Source organism: Aotus nancymaae, unplaced genomic scaffold (genome assembly GCF_030222135.1).
Source record: "Aotus nancymaae isolate 86718 unplaced genomic scaffold, 86718_ANA_hifiasm-v0.15.2.pri h1tg000051l, whole genome shotgun sequence".
NCBI classification, from domain to species: Eukaryota; Metazoa; Chordata; class Mammalia; order Primates; family Aotidae; genus Aotus; species Aotus nancymaae.
In genome coordinates, this window is record NW_026988465.1 from 14,915,365 (window position 1) to 14,929,632 (window position 14,268).

General features: G+C 43.1%; 1 protein-coding gene across 5 annotated transcripts in view; it reads left to right on the forward strand.

The window, feature by feature from the left end:
• KDM1B (lysine demethylase 1B) overlaps window positions 1-14,268 on the forward strand; it is a 109,161-nt gene that overhangs the window by 82,093 nt on the left and 12,800 nt on the right. For all 5 annotated transcript variants that reach the window (XM_021665341.2, XM_021665340.2, XM_021665342.2 and 2 more), the window contains 7 exons: window positions 155-331; window positions 680-754; window positions 3,620-3,757; window positions 4,656-4,827; window positions 9,321-9,448; window positions 10,851-10,982; window positions 11,585-11,659. In XM_021665341.2, coding sequence (XP_021521016.1) covers window positions 155-331; window positions 680-754; window positions 3,620-3,757; window positions 4,656-4,827; window positions 9,321-9,448; window positions 10,851-10,982; window positions 11,585-11,659 — 897 coding nt within the window. The remainder of the gene's footprint in view (window positions 1-154; window positions 332-679; window positions 755-3,619; window positions 3,758-4,655; window positions 4,828-9,320; window positions 9,449-10,850; window positions 10,983-11,584; window positions 11,660-14,268) is intronic.

Genomic DNA, 14,268 nt, shown 5'->3' on the forward strand with positions numbered 1-14,268 from the left:
ACTGTACCTGTTGGCCATTTGAGCATCTGCTTTTGAGAAATGTCGATTCAGATCTTTTACCCGTCTTTTAAATGGATTGTTTTCTTGCTATTGAATTATTTGAATTCCTTGGGACTTTAAAGGAAAAACAGTTTGGTTTTATTTCCAAACACAGGAAGCTCTTACTCCTCAGAAATGTATTCCTCACATCATCGTCCGGGGTCTCGTGCGTATTCGATGTGTTCAGGAAGTGGAGAGGATACTGTATTTTATGACGAGGAAAGGTCTCATCAACACAGGCGTTCTCAACGTGGGAACCGACCAGTATCTTCTCCCTAAGGACTACCACAATGTAGGTGATTGTAGCTTTAGCGATAACCTTGCCATTGGTCAGGACACACACTAGTCTATTGCTGTTAACAATACTAGTAAAAGCCACATGATCACCATAAAATGTACAGAAGCAAGGCTTTTGTAGAGTGTGTTTCTCCTGAAAGGAGAATGGCAAGCAGTGTCCCCGGATTGTAGGGAAAAAGGGAATGGACTCATAAGACAAGTGCCAGCACATTCTTTAGGAAAATAACTTTCTAAGAACAGCAAAAAAATGTAAATGAACTAATTTGCTCTGCAGTTCCAGAACATCTTAAAACAGGACGTTGTTACCCGCTCTAATTGGAGTTTTGTTTCTTTTCTTTTTAAGAAAACAGTCATTGTTATCGGGGCTGGTCCAGCAGGATTAGCAGCTGCGAGGCAACTGCATAACTTTGGAATTAAGGTAGGATTTTGGGCATATGGAGTTAGAACAGATGGTTGGCTGCTCCTTTTTGTTCAAATTTCTAAGATTTAGAAACCAGTTCCTATTTTTTGTGAATAATACTAAATACATTATATGTTTACATTAGGTCCTAGAAAAGTTATAAAACTCAAAATTGATTTCATAAGAGAAAGGTAAATAGAAATGCTCACAGCTTTGGAGAGAATTTTAGACTAATGAGCAAGTCAGAAGAAATTCTAACTTGGTATTAAAGTAGAAATTCTTTTTTTTTTTGAGACAAAGTCTTGCTCTGTCGCCCAGACTGAAGTGCAGTGGTGCAATCACAACTCACTGCAACTTCTGCCTCGTGGGTTCAAGCTGGGATTACAGGTGCGTGCCACCATGCGCAGCTAATTTTTGTATTTTTTTTTTTTTTTTTTGAGACAGAGTTTCACTCTTGTTACCCAGGCTGGAGTGCAATGGTGTGATCTCGGCTCACCGCAACCTCCGCCTCCTGGGTTCAGGCAATTCTCCTGCCTCAGCCTCCTGAGTAGCTGGGATTACAGGCACGCACCACCATGCCCAGCTAATTTTTTTGTATTTTTAGTAGAGACAGGGTTTCACCATGTTGGCCAGGCTGGCTTGAACTCCTGACCTCAAGTGATCTGCCTGCCTTGGCCTCCCAAAGTACTGGGATTACAGGCGTGAGCCTCCATGCCTGGCTAAAGTAGAAATTTTTGACAGATTATTATTCACACGATAGAAATGATGGGAAAAAGCCCATTTCCACAGTAGTTTGAGACAGAATACTAGCATGGATATTCACTATTTCTTGTGTAAAAGTTTCTGAAATACTCAGTTCTAAGTTTGTTTTTTTTTTAAATCTATTTATTTTTTTTGAGACAGTGTTATGAGACTGGCTACTTTTTGTATTTTGGGTAGAGACAGGGTTTCACCATGTTGCCAAGGCTGGTGTCAAGCTTCTCAGTTCAAGTGATCTGCCCACCTCGGCCTCCTAAAGTGCTAGGATTACAGGCATGAGCCACCGTGCCCAGCCTCCAGTTAAATTTTTTTATGCCTATCAAAGATGCCCTTTGAATCTCATTTCAGACATGACCCACTGCTCCTGGCCTAGCACATGTTTCAACTGATTGCTTATTTCAGTGTTAGATATTTGGGCCAAGGTTTTTTGAGTTTTACTTGGAAAACCTACAGATTGTATTACAAGAAAGGTTATTAAAATCGAAAATCTAGGGAGTCTGTCTTTAATGTTTGGCTTTCCTCTTATACTAAAAGAAACTAGAAATGGACTGGGCACAGTGGCTCAGTGCCTGTAATCCTAGCACTTTGGGAGGCTGAGGTGAGCGGATCGGTTGAGCTCAGGAGTTTGAGACCAGCCTGGGCAACTTAGCAAAACTGTGTCTCTACCAAAAAAAATACAAAAGGAAAATTAGCTGGGCATGGTGGTGTGCACCTGTGGTCCCAGCTACTCAGGAGGCTGATGTGGGGGAATCACTTGAGTCTAGGAGGTGGAGGTTGCAGTGAGCTGAGATCGAGCCACTGCACTTTAGTCTGGGTGACAGAGTGAGACCCCAACTCAAAAAAAAAACAACCAAAAAAAACTAGAAATGGATAGCTCTGTATAAAATTGAAGTCAGAGAAAGAGGATACAACAAGGTGTAGCCTTCCTAGTTAGAGAAAGTGAAGCATTTAAGTTTGAGAAAGAATGTTCAGAGAATTGATATTACTTTCCCCTCTATCCCCAAGTGATGGGGAAACACCCAGGAGACCCTCCATTCTCCCCGTGGGTGGGAAACAGAGTCCTCTGAGTAGCCTGAAAGATGGTTAACTTGGGGAACCTCTTCTTGAGAATTTGAAGTAGTTTCTAGAGATCGAGAAACGTAAGATTGGCCTTGGGATGAGTAGGACTCACATTTTCAGTTAATGTAACCCAGAGAAGTGTGGCACTTTGAATCCCAGGGCTACAGGTGCGGCGCTGCCTGTGTACCCAAGAACAGCTTCTCTTGCCACCAGCATTAGAAATTTGCTGGAGATAAAATAGCCTGGGTGTGAGACCTGGTTAGGTCAAGCCCATGAAGTCATAATTATATGGAGTGGTATGCTTTTTTTTTTTTTTTTTAATAATATAGGGAAGTTAAGGCTTATTTGCAGTGCTAAAGGAATTTTGCTATGTAGATATTTCTTAGGAAGAATCACCTAAAGAAGTTTTTAAGTGTTTTTAACTGTGCTTCTTAACTTACAGAATACTATTTTATAGACAGTTTTCAAAGTACATTTCATGTGCTAGTTCATGAAATTTTTTTTTTTTTTTTTTTTTTGAGACAAGGTCTCGCTCTGTCATCCAGGCTGGAGTATAGTGGCACGATCTCAGCTCACTGCAGCCTCCACCTCCCAGCTTCAAGCAATTCTCATGCCTCAGCCACCCGAGTAGCTGGGATTACAGATGTGTGCCACCATGCCCGACTGATTTTTGTATGTTTAGTAGAGACAGGGTTTCACCATGTTGGCCAAACTGATCTCAAACTCTTGGCCTCATGTGATCCTCCTGCCTCAGCCTCCCAAAGTGCTGGGATTACAGGCGTGAGCCACTGCCTCTGGCGTAGTTCATCAAATCTTACTATCTGGTTTGAGTGATTCCTTCAACAGACCACTCAGTTTTTCCTTGCTAGAGTCTAGATGGATTGTTTTGAACACCTATTTTGGCTTCTGTTCACACTGCCTGCTTTTTAAACTTGTTTTTGTAGAAATATTTTGAATTAACTAAATATAGAGGCTGTTTAACCGTGTCATTCTACATTTTTATAATACTGTGTCTGATACAACTCCTGTGTCCTATTTAGCTTCCCTGACTGTCTGTCTTTTTAGGTGACTGTCCTGGAAGCCAAAGACAGAATTGGAGGCCGAGTCTGGGATGATAAATCTTTTAAAGGCGTCACGGTGGGAAGAGGAGCTCAGATAGTCAATGGCTGTATTAACAACCCAATGGCATTAATGTGTGAGCAAGTGAGTTTCTTTTAGCTTTGTGTTGTAAGGAAAGGAAAGAGAAACAGTTTCACTTTGCTTGTGTGCAGTGTTAATATGCTTGCAAAGGAAATTACATATAACAGCCCCCTCATCTCCTCTGAAAAGTAGTAAGAACTTACTTCTCTGCCTTTCTGAGAGGTAGAACTGGAGGATGTAGAAGATTGTTTTCCTTTTTGTAATCTCTTTAATTTTATTTCCTTGTTATTTTCAAGCCACTTGGTTAGCTCATAATTTTAAGGTTGCCAGATTTAGCAAATAAAAATATAGGATTCTCAATTAAGTTTCACTTTCAGATAAACAAGTGATTTTTTACCCAAGTATTTCCCAGTATTACATGGGATATTTTACATGCAATATTTGGGACATACTTAATACTTAAAATTATGTATTACTTATCTGAACGTCATATTTAATGAGGCAGCCTGTCTTTTGTCTGGCAGTCTTACAGTTTCTTTGAAGACTTGGTGGGTGCAAGCCTTCTTCTGAAATGTTTATTGATGGTCAATTCAATTTCAGCTTCTGCTGTGAGTGAACAGTGTGTTCATTTACATGAGGGTCCATAGAGGAGACAGAATGTTAGAGCAAGGACAGGCAGTGTCTGGCATCTGAAACATTAGCCAAAAAGTTACAGCAGCCATGACGTAGGAGCTGTTGCTGCCCTCGTCACATTCTCATCAAATAAAATCTTGTAGATTTCATACTGGTTTTTTTTCACTGCCTGACTTTGCTGCCATTCCACGTGAAGTATATTTAGCTTTATTTTTGAGAGGTATTGGACCGTTTTCTCCATGAGAGCTCTGTCTGATTTTCAGCTTAGAACCTGTAAATATGTTTTTCCAGGGAAAATTTTCACCTTCTTATTCTTATTATTTTGAAGCTTGGCATCAGCATGCATAAATTGGGAGAAAGATGTGACTTAATTCAGGAAGGTGGAAGAATAACTGACCCCACTATTGACAAGCGCATGGATTTTCATTTTAATGCTCTCTTGGATGTTGTCTCTGAGTGGAGAAAGGATAAGACTCAGCTCCAAGATGTCCCTTTAGGAGGTATGGGGAGAACGGTGTTCTGATTGTTCCATCTCAGTTTCGTTGTTACCTAAGCTTCATCAGCAGTGGCGTCGTCCATTTGCGAGGTTGGATGTCAGCAACAGGGTAGCCCTCCTGAGCATTGCTTTTCGACTGAGGGACTCTCCAAGTTCTCAGGGGAGGAGCACTTTTTTAGGGAGCCTTAGATGCTTGCATTGTGTACACACACACAGACCTTACTTTACACGGTAGCAGGTGTTTTGCAAAATTATCTAAATGTTTAATTTTAAATTTCCCAGAGTGGCTTACTTTTAAGGAAAAATGTGGTAAGCCCTGTGTGATACATCATCACCCTGTAATGTCTTTTCTAGATCAGGGTTTCTGTGTGCCAGGATTTTTTTGTTGTTGTTGAGTAGTGGGTTAAGGTTTTCTCCAGTATATTTTGAGAATGCCAAAAGTGTTACAGTTTAAGAATTTTAATCCATCAGGCTCAGTGGCTCACACCTGTAATCCCAGCATTTGGGAGGCCAAGTGGGGAAGATCACGTGAGCCCAGGAGTTCAAGACCAGCCTGGGCAACATAGTGAGCCTTGTGTCTACAGAAAAACAAACAAACAAAAAAACAACAACAAAAAAAACAGCCAGCCAAGCATGTTGGTGTGTGCCTGTAGTCCCAGCAACTCGGGAGGCTGAGTTGGGAGGATAGCTTGAGCTCAGGAGGTTGAGTTTGCAGTGAGCTATAATCCCACCACTGCACTCCAGCCTGGGCAACACAGCAAAACCCTATTTCCAAAAAAAAAAAGAAAGAAAGAAAAAATATTTTTAATTCAAAATCTTTTGGCTTTTGTACTTAAATGGGCAATATTAGCTACAACTCTTTAGAAAACACGATCACCCATAGTGACTCATTTCCACGAGGGTGCCAGCTGAAATTTTACTATATTGCTTCTTAAATTGATATTTATTTAGCCTACAATTTTGTGACCTGAATGTATTCACTTGTAGTTCTTGGAGGCATGTTGGAGTTTCTTGTAGTGTGAACATTTGAACTCAGTTGGCAAGGTGTTAATTTGCTTCAACTATTTGTTTCTTTGCAAGAGTTCTCAATTCTTCAGGCTGATACACAGTTCATCTCTGTTCGGGGTAAACTTCTTAGTAGCAGGGACTGTCTCTTCTTTTTCTCTTTTCCCTCCCTCTCTACTGTGGCAATACACCATCTTTAAAAGACCTACACTGTAATTGTCCTTAGTAAGCATTGACTGATATACCATAAGAGAACATTTTCAGAAATATACTCCCATCAGCAGGGATTGTTTAATCAAATGTTGTAGTGTCCAGACTAATTCATAGGTTGTTAAATTTTATGGAGTTGAGAACAGTTATTAGGCTGACTTACAGGATGTTCACAGGACTTGGTTAGTGTTTTATACCTGTGTTGTAGTTACTGGCTGGAGTTTTCTTTACATTTCTTTCAGAGTCACCAAATAAAAACGTTTAATGATAATGCTTTGCCTTAGCCTTACCTAGAACAAGCTATAGGCCAGGCATGGTGGTGCGTGCCTGTAGTCCCATCTACTCAGGAGGTGAGAGGATTGCTTAAGTCCAGGAGTCAGAGACTGCAGTAAGCTATGATCTCGCCACTGCCCCTCAGCCTGGGTGACAGAGCAAGACACTGTCTCACAAATAAACAAAAAACTCAAGTTAAGGCCTGGCACTTTGGCTCACACCTGTAATCCCAACACTTTGGGAGGCCAAGGTGGGCAGATTGCCTGAGGTCAGGAGTCTGAGATCAGCCTGGCCAACATGGGGAAACCCAGTCTCTACTAATAATAAAAAAAATTAACCGGGCATGTGGCGGGCACCTATAATCCCAGCTACTCAGGAGGCTAAGGCAGGAGAATTGCCTGAACCCTGGAGAGAGAGATTGCAGTGAGCTGAGATTGTGCCACTGCACTCCAGCCTGGACAACAAGAGCGAGACTTTGTCTCAAAAACAAAAACAAAAACAAAAAACCCCAAGTTGTTAAGGTAGGCTCAGCAATACTAACTGTGTAAGTAGGCATTTCATCTTATCAATAGCTTGTTAAAAAGCTTTGATAATAGTGCACACATCTCTGTGTAAGGCTGTAGTCATATCCTGCCTGTTAGTATCTTAGCTGTTTGAGATCTCATCTTACGAGAGAAATAAGGGAAACTCTAATCTAAATACTAAGGGACTAGATTTCATTTCAGAAAGCAGGTGCACTAAAGCTTTTAAATATTATTTACATAAAAATTACAGTGGGCCATGTGCAGTGGTTCACGCCTGTAATCCCAGCACTTTGGGAGGCCGAGGCAGGTGGATCACCTGAGGTTTAGGAGTTTGAGACCAGCCTGGCCAACATGATGAAACCCCGCCTGTATTAATAATGAAAAAATTAGTCTGGTGTGGTGGCATGCCTGTAATCCTAGCTACTTGAGAGGCTGAGACAGGAGAATCGCTTGAACCTGGGAGGCAGAGTTTGCAGTGAGCCAAGATCGCACCATTGTACTTTAGTCTGGGTAGTGAAACATTGTTTCCAAAAACCAAAATCACATTGAGGCCTCTCTCTGTCTGTTTATATTTAATTTTATATACTACCTAGCAATCTTAGTTTTTTTTAATCCCCTCCACAAAACCAACAGGAACGTAGAAACTGCACCTCAGGAATCAGGGATGGGACTTCTACAAAAGTCACAGAAAATGGCACAAAGCCCAGGGGTCTAGGAGCAAAAGCCAGGCACAAATCCAGAGGCCTCTTAGGCATCTTCGTGTTACAATCTAGTGCAAGAACTGAACATTCATCAGAAAGCCTTGAGCTGTCCTAAAAAAAATTTTTAAGTAACTGATACTCAGTTCCGCTTCTAATCAGACAAGTTAGTGTGTGTGATACTCTATAAACTTGGGGGCTGGGTGCGGTGGCTTACACCTGTAATCCCAGCACTTTGGGAGGTCAAGGTGGGTGGATTGCTTGCGCTCAGGAGTTTGAGACCAGCCTGGGCAACATGGCAAAACCCCATCTCTACTAAAAATTCAAAAATTAAGTGGGCATAGTGGCAGGTGCCTATAGTCCCAGCTACTTGGGAGGCCGTGGTGGGAAGATTTTTGGAGCCCAGGATGTTGAGGCTGCAGTGAGTCGGGATTGTACCACCACCCACCAGCCTGGGTGACAGAGTGAGACCCTGTTTAAAAAAAAAAAAGAAAGAAAGAAAAACTTAGAGCCTGTGATACATGTTTTCGATGGTTGTCATCAGTGGAACAGTTGTAAAGAAGTAACCTATACTGAGATGCTTAGAATTAGTCAGACATGAAGCCAGAACCCTCTTCCAGCCCCACTACAAAGGAATCTAAGACGATAATGATATCACAGAGCTGATATTAACTATATTTGTCCATATAGTTAAAAGGTCTGGTTGAGTGGGAGTTAGGAGTTGATGACAGGGAGAGATTCTGGAGGCTTGCCACGGCCTGGTGACGCTGGACCATAAAGAATGGGTGGGATTGGGTGGGGGAAGGCATTCTGGTGAGGGAGAGTGAGAGGTCACAGACCCTGCAGGGTAGGAATTTACCAGGAAAAAGATTCGTAAGCAGCACTGTGTAGGGCCTGTGAGTGGGCAGATGGTAGCTGCTACCTTTGGAAAGGTTAAAATGTGCTAGCTTTGCCTGGCTGTGGTTGGGGAATTTATTACATTGGCAGATAGGGAGGCAGAGGGCTGACATGATACCAGTCCATAATACTCTTTTTTTTTTGGGGGGGGAAATGGAGTTTCACTGTTGTCGCCTAGGCTGCAGTGCAGTTGTGCAATCTTGGCTCACTGTAACCTCTGCCTCCCCAGTTCAAGTGATTCTCCTGCCTCAGCCTTCTGAGTAGCTGGGATTACAGGCACCTGCCACCACGCCTGGCTAATTTTTTTTATTTTTAGTAGAGACAGGGTTTCACCATGTTGGGCAGGCTGTTCTTGAACTCCTGACCTCAGGTGATCTGCCTGCCTCAGCCTCCCAAAGTGCTGGAATTATAGGCGTGAGCCACCGTGGCCGGCCAGCCATAATGGAAGTATTCTTGTTTGAGACAGACTGTAGCCAATAGTTAGCCTTTACAGGTCTCTTAGTTGAGGTGAGATGTCATAAGAATTAACTTTAATGTGATGGCAGCAGGATCAGAAAGAGAATATCTTCTCTGTGTGTGCATGTACATCTGTGTGTGGGGACACTTTTTCTGTATCTTGAGCAAAAGGAAACCATTTCTCAACGAAGCAGAATTGAGACATTTCTGAAGCTATAGAACTTACACAGCTTTGTTTCCGGCAGGATAAGCTTTCTCTTCCTGAGAGAAATGGACCTTATAAAGAGATCCTTTCCCCCGACTTTACTTGGGAAAAGACTTTGGAAGTTTTGGGTTTTGCTGGGTGACAGAGGTTGCAAGCAAAGGAGAAGGAATTGGAGAATCTTGTTAAAGCTGTTTGTTTTTTTTTCTGCTTTGATCCATTCCTATTACAGAAAAGATAGAAGAGATCTACAAAGCATTTATTAAGGAATCTGGTATCCAGTTCAGCGAGCTGGAGGGACAGGTGCTCCAGTTCCATCTCAGTAACCTGGAGTATGCCTGTGGCAGCAACCTTCACCAGGTGCGGTTGGGTTTTGTGAAAGGTGCGCTTTGACAATACTTGGTGGGGTGTCTGTGTGTGTGTTGTGTGTCTAAATATTGAATTTGAGCTGGTTTGGATAAACAAGAATGATTCTGCTTAAAAGCTTGCAAGCCATGACTTCTGAGCATATTAACCCCTGTGGTTTTAGTTGTTCTTTAAACTTTTGTTGTTGTTGTTGTCGAAGCAAGAGAAACCCTTCTTCGGATGATAGCTGTGAAAGAAGCTGAGTTTCAATGTAAAACAAAGGAAGAGGCTGGGCACAGTGGCTCACCTCTGTAAAATCCTAGCACTTTGGCGGGTTGATTGAGCCCAGGAGTTCGAGATCGTCCTGGGCAACATGGTAAAACCCTGTCTCTACAAAAAATTAGCTGGGCTTAGTGGCATGTGCCTGTAGTCCCAGCTACGTGGGAGGCTGAGGTGGGAAAACTGCTTGATCCTGGGAGGTGAAAGCTGCAGTTAGCTGTGATGGCGCCACCAGACTCCTGCCTGCGCGGTAGAGTGAGATCCTGTTTTGGGGGGAAAAAAGAAATCAAACACTCCAAAGGAAGGAGGGCCATTGGGCTGAATCAGAGTAGGGTTTCTTATATTTTTCTTACTTATTGTAGAGATGGGGTCGTCTTCTGTTGCCTAGTCCTGTCTTGAACTCCTGGCCTCAAGTGATCCTCCTGCCTCGGCCTCCCCAAATGCTGGGGTTACAGGCATGAGCCATTGCGCCAGGACTTGGTCTCTTTACCCTCCTTTCCCTGCCCTCTGCAGAGGCCCTTGGGTTATTTCTTTGGAACCATGGAGTCTAAAACACTGCTCTCAAGAAGACAAAATAGTGTCCTTGCAAGGCTGGTCTGTTTGCCTTGTTAAAGTAAATTTAAGCTTGCCTAACTCATTTAACCAACTGTGAACCTAATACTCCAGTATTCTGTATTTTGAATAGAACTCCACGGATGATTTCAGAGGTCCTTCAGGACCTCTTCACTTCCACTTGATTCTGCACCGTGATGGGAATTGTGCTGTTTTCCAAAATCATGCTGGGTTTCTCCTCTGTAGAGCTTCCATGTTGAGGACAGATAGCATCTTTATATGTGTTGATCAAATATAGTTTTTCCTTCACAGAACTCTACTTTGCCAAAGTTGTCAATATCTAAAATCCACTTTTATTTTTATCAAGGAGTGGTACTCACGCCCAAGTCATATAGACCTGTGTTCTCAAATAAACTTTCCTTAAATAAAATTTTCGAGATTTCCTCCCCCCGACGGTGGTCTCTGCCTGGGCTGGTCTGCCTGTCCCCGGCCTTGGCGGCTGTTCCCACCTGGAGCTCCTCGTATGGGCCCTCAGGCACAGGCTAAAGGATTTACACTGCTGTGTCCCCAACCTCTGGTTTCCCAGGTATCTGCTCGCTCCTGGGACCACAATGAATTCTTTGCTCAGTTTGCTGGTGACCACACCTTGCTAACTCCCGGGTACTCAGCGATAATTGAAAAACTGGCAGAAGGGCTAGACATTCGGCTCAAATCTCCAGTGAGTATCAGCTGCTGGGAGGCTCTGGCTCTGCCTTGTTTGGGGAGAATGAAGTTCTGGGCATGCGGCTCCCGCAGGAGAACGGGGCTGGCTTTGGTGTCTAGCCAGGGTCTAGCAGGACTTTTGTGGCTCATTCATAGCCTGTGTAGCATCAGCCATGTCAGTGAGGCAGCTGCTGCTGCTTGGATACCATGGTGGCCCCAGTGCATTTCTATTAAGAAGAAGGTATTCACATTGCTCGCAGCCTTCGTAACCCAGTGCGGTTATTTTCACTTTAAAATTTTCCCTTCATATCTTTGTCTCAGTGCATTTGTATTGGGTGTCTTATTGTAATCACGGGGGTGATTACTTATCTGCATTTCACTTTACACCATATTATAACTATTTTCTACATTCCAACACAGTGTTTATTTTGCATATTCTGACACAGCATAAATTTTAACTCCCTGAGTTCAGCTGTCACAATTGTTTAGATCGCTGAATGCCAGGAAAAGATTCCCCTGAGCCTTGGAGATGTAAATTCATGGAATATGAGAATCGGAAAGGATCCTGGATCATGTGGTTCCATCCCTCACTTTTTTTCTTAATTGCTTTTTGAGCAGGTGCAGAGTATCGATTATTCTGGAGATGACGCGCAGGTTACCATTACAGATGGCACAGGGTATTCTGCACAAAAGGTAAGAGCTAGGACAGTATGAGGGTGGGTAGAAACCCTTGCTGCCAGGGGCTGAAAGGGGAGGAAAAATCTTTCGTATCAAGGAGTTTGTCTTTGGGAATCTGCATGGAGCCTTGCTGGATTTCTGTTAAGTTACGTATCTCCACTTAATTGTGTGTAGGTATGCAAAGCTGATTTCATGATCTAACACTGTATAGATTCATAGCAGATGGACTTCTAAATTATGTTCCTTGAGGTGAGTTCTAGGGCACATGAGTCCTGAGAGTTGAACAAGATAAAAGATTCCTTGGTCAAATAAGTTTGGCAAGACCAAGTAAGTTTGAGAAATATCATATACAACACTCTACTTTTAGGGTTAAGTAGGAGTTGTATAGAGTTAAACAGAAGTATGTTAAAGGCTCTGAGAAGTCCTGCATTAAAGAAATCTATTTTACTTCATTAAAGAAATCTATTTTACTTTTATTCTGTGCTCTCCACATTTTTTTTTAACCACAGAATTCTTTTTCAGGTCAAGAAAGTTCTTTTTTCCTCTTAAAATCTTGAAACTATCAGAAGTACTTATATATGACTTAAATTTTTTGTAAACAGCTTTAATAGGTGAACAGTACAAGGTAGTGCTGAATCGAATACCTGAAATCACACTGAGATTTATAGTAATGGAGAATAAAGGTGCTACTTGGGGTTAGGGAAGATTTAGTAACCCTTGAAAGTTTAAGTTTAGTTATATTTTAAGTAACTATGAAAAAAACATAATTGATGAAGTATCACTAGTTCCTAGATTATCTATGCTTCCTAACTTCAGGTGTCTAAATCTTGTTTCACAGCCCTTGATATTCATACAGAAATAAAGGACTGCATGTCACATGGGAAAGACAGGTCTAGGGAGTGAGTTAGAGTCAGAGTAGGGGGTGCCCTAACATTATTTCTGCCACTAACCAACTAGGAGATTTGGGGCAGCAGTCCCTGGGCTGCATGTCAGAATCGCCTGGGAGGTGCTTGCAAAGAAAGGTTGCAAAGTCCCCCTGCATACATTCTTGTTAAATCGGCTTCACTTTTTTGTTCCAAAGACAGGGTCTCGGTCTGTTGCTCAGGCTGGAGTGCAGTGGCACAGTCATAGCTCACTGTAGCCTTCAGCTCCTGGGCTCAAGGGATCCTTTCACCTGAGCCTCCCTCGAATAGCTGGGACTAGAGGCATGCACCACCATGCCTGGCTCGTTATGTTTTTAAAGCTTCTCGAGTGATTCCAGTGTGCAGCTGTGGTTGAGAACCTTCTCTGCAGTGATCTCTGTAAGCTCCTAATAGGTTCTGCCTGGTGGTAAACAGTGTTTAGAAATACCCTCTTTTAGGGCCGGGAGTGGTGGCTCACGCCTGTAATCCCAGCACTTTGGGAGGCCGAGGCGGGCGGATCACGAGGTCATGAGATCGAGACCATCCTGGTCAACATGGTGAAACCCCGTCTCTACTAAAAATACAAAAAATTAGCTGGGCATGGTGGCGCGTGCCTGTAATCCCAGCTACTCAGGAGGCTCAGGCAGGAGAATTGCCCGAACCCAGGAGGCGGAGGTTGCGGTGAGCTGAGATGGCGCCATTGCACTCCAGCCTGGGTAACAAGAGCTAAACTCCGTCTCAAAAAAAAAAAAAAAAAAACCCTCTTTTAAAATTGCAAGTCACCCGACAGTTCAGCCTCTGTGTTCTGTGGCTCCGCTTCTTGGTGTCCAGGACAGCAGGCTGGTTATGACTCCCCTGCTTCATCGCTGCCTGCCTGACCCTGGCCAGTACTCGTGCCTTTCTGTGTTTGTATTCCAGCCTTCTGGAGAAATGAGGGCACAGCTTCTGGCTGCACTTGAAAACGTTTAAAATAACTATTTTTATTGTAGCCAGCACACATCACAGTTTATACTGGAAGTTTCCCTAAACTTGTAAGTAAAACATTTTCAACCCAACATGATAGACCGACCAGCGTCTGTCTAGGCTGCTTCCACTGACATCTCGCATTGGTTCCTTATTAGGATGTGTTTATATATTTGCTTATCGTTTACCCAAGGATTTCTTTTGTTTTTTTGAGACAGGATCTTACTCTGTTGCCCAAGCTGGAGTGCAGTGGTGCAGTTTGTAGCTCACAGCAGCCTCAAACTCCTGGGCTCGAGCAGTGCTTCCACCTCAGCCTCCTTTGTAGCTGGGACCACAGGCGCCTGCCACCACATGCCACTAATTTAAAAAAAATTTTTGTAGAGAGAGAGTTTCCCTATGTTGTCCAGGCTGGTCTTGAACTCATGGTCTTAAGCAGTCCTCTCACTTTGGCCTCCCAAAGCTCTGGGATTACAGGTATGAGCCACTGCACCTGGTTTACCCAAGTTCTTAGGCTTTTCAGGGATTTTTTTGTCATTAAGAAAACATCTAGATTTGTGGGCATGGTGGCTCATACCTGTAATCACTGCACTTTGGGAGGGAGAGGTGAGAAAATGGCTTGAGGCCAGGAGTTTGAGACCATCCCGGGCAACATGGTGAGACCCTGTCTCTACAAAACATAAAAAAATTAGCTGTGCATGGTGGTGCACACCCACGGTCCCAGCTACTCCAAGAAGCTGAGGCAGGAATATCACTTGAGCC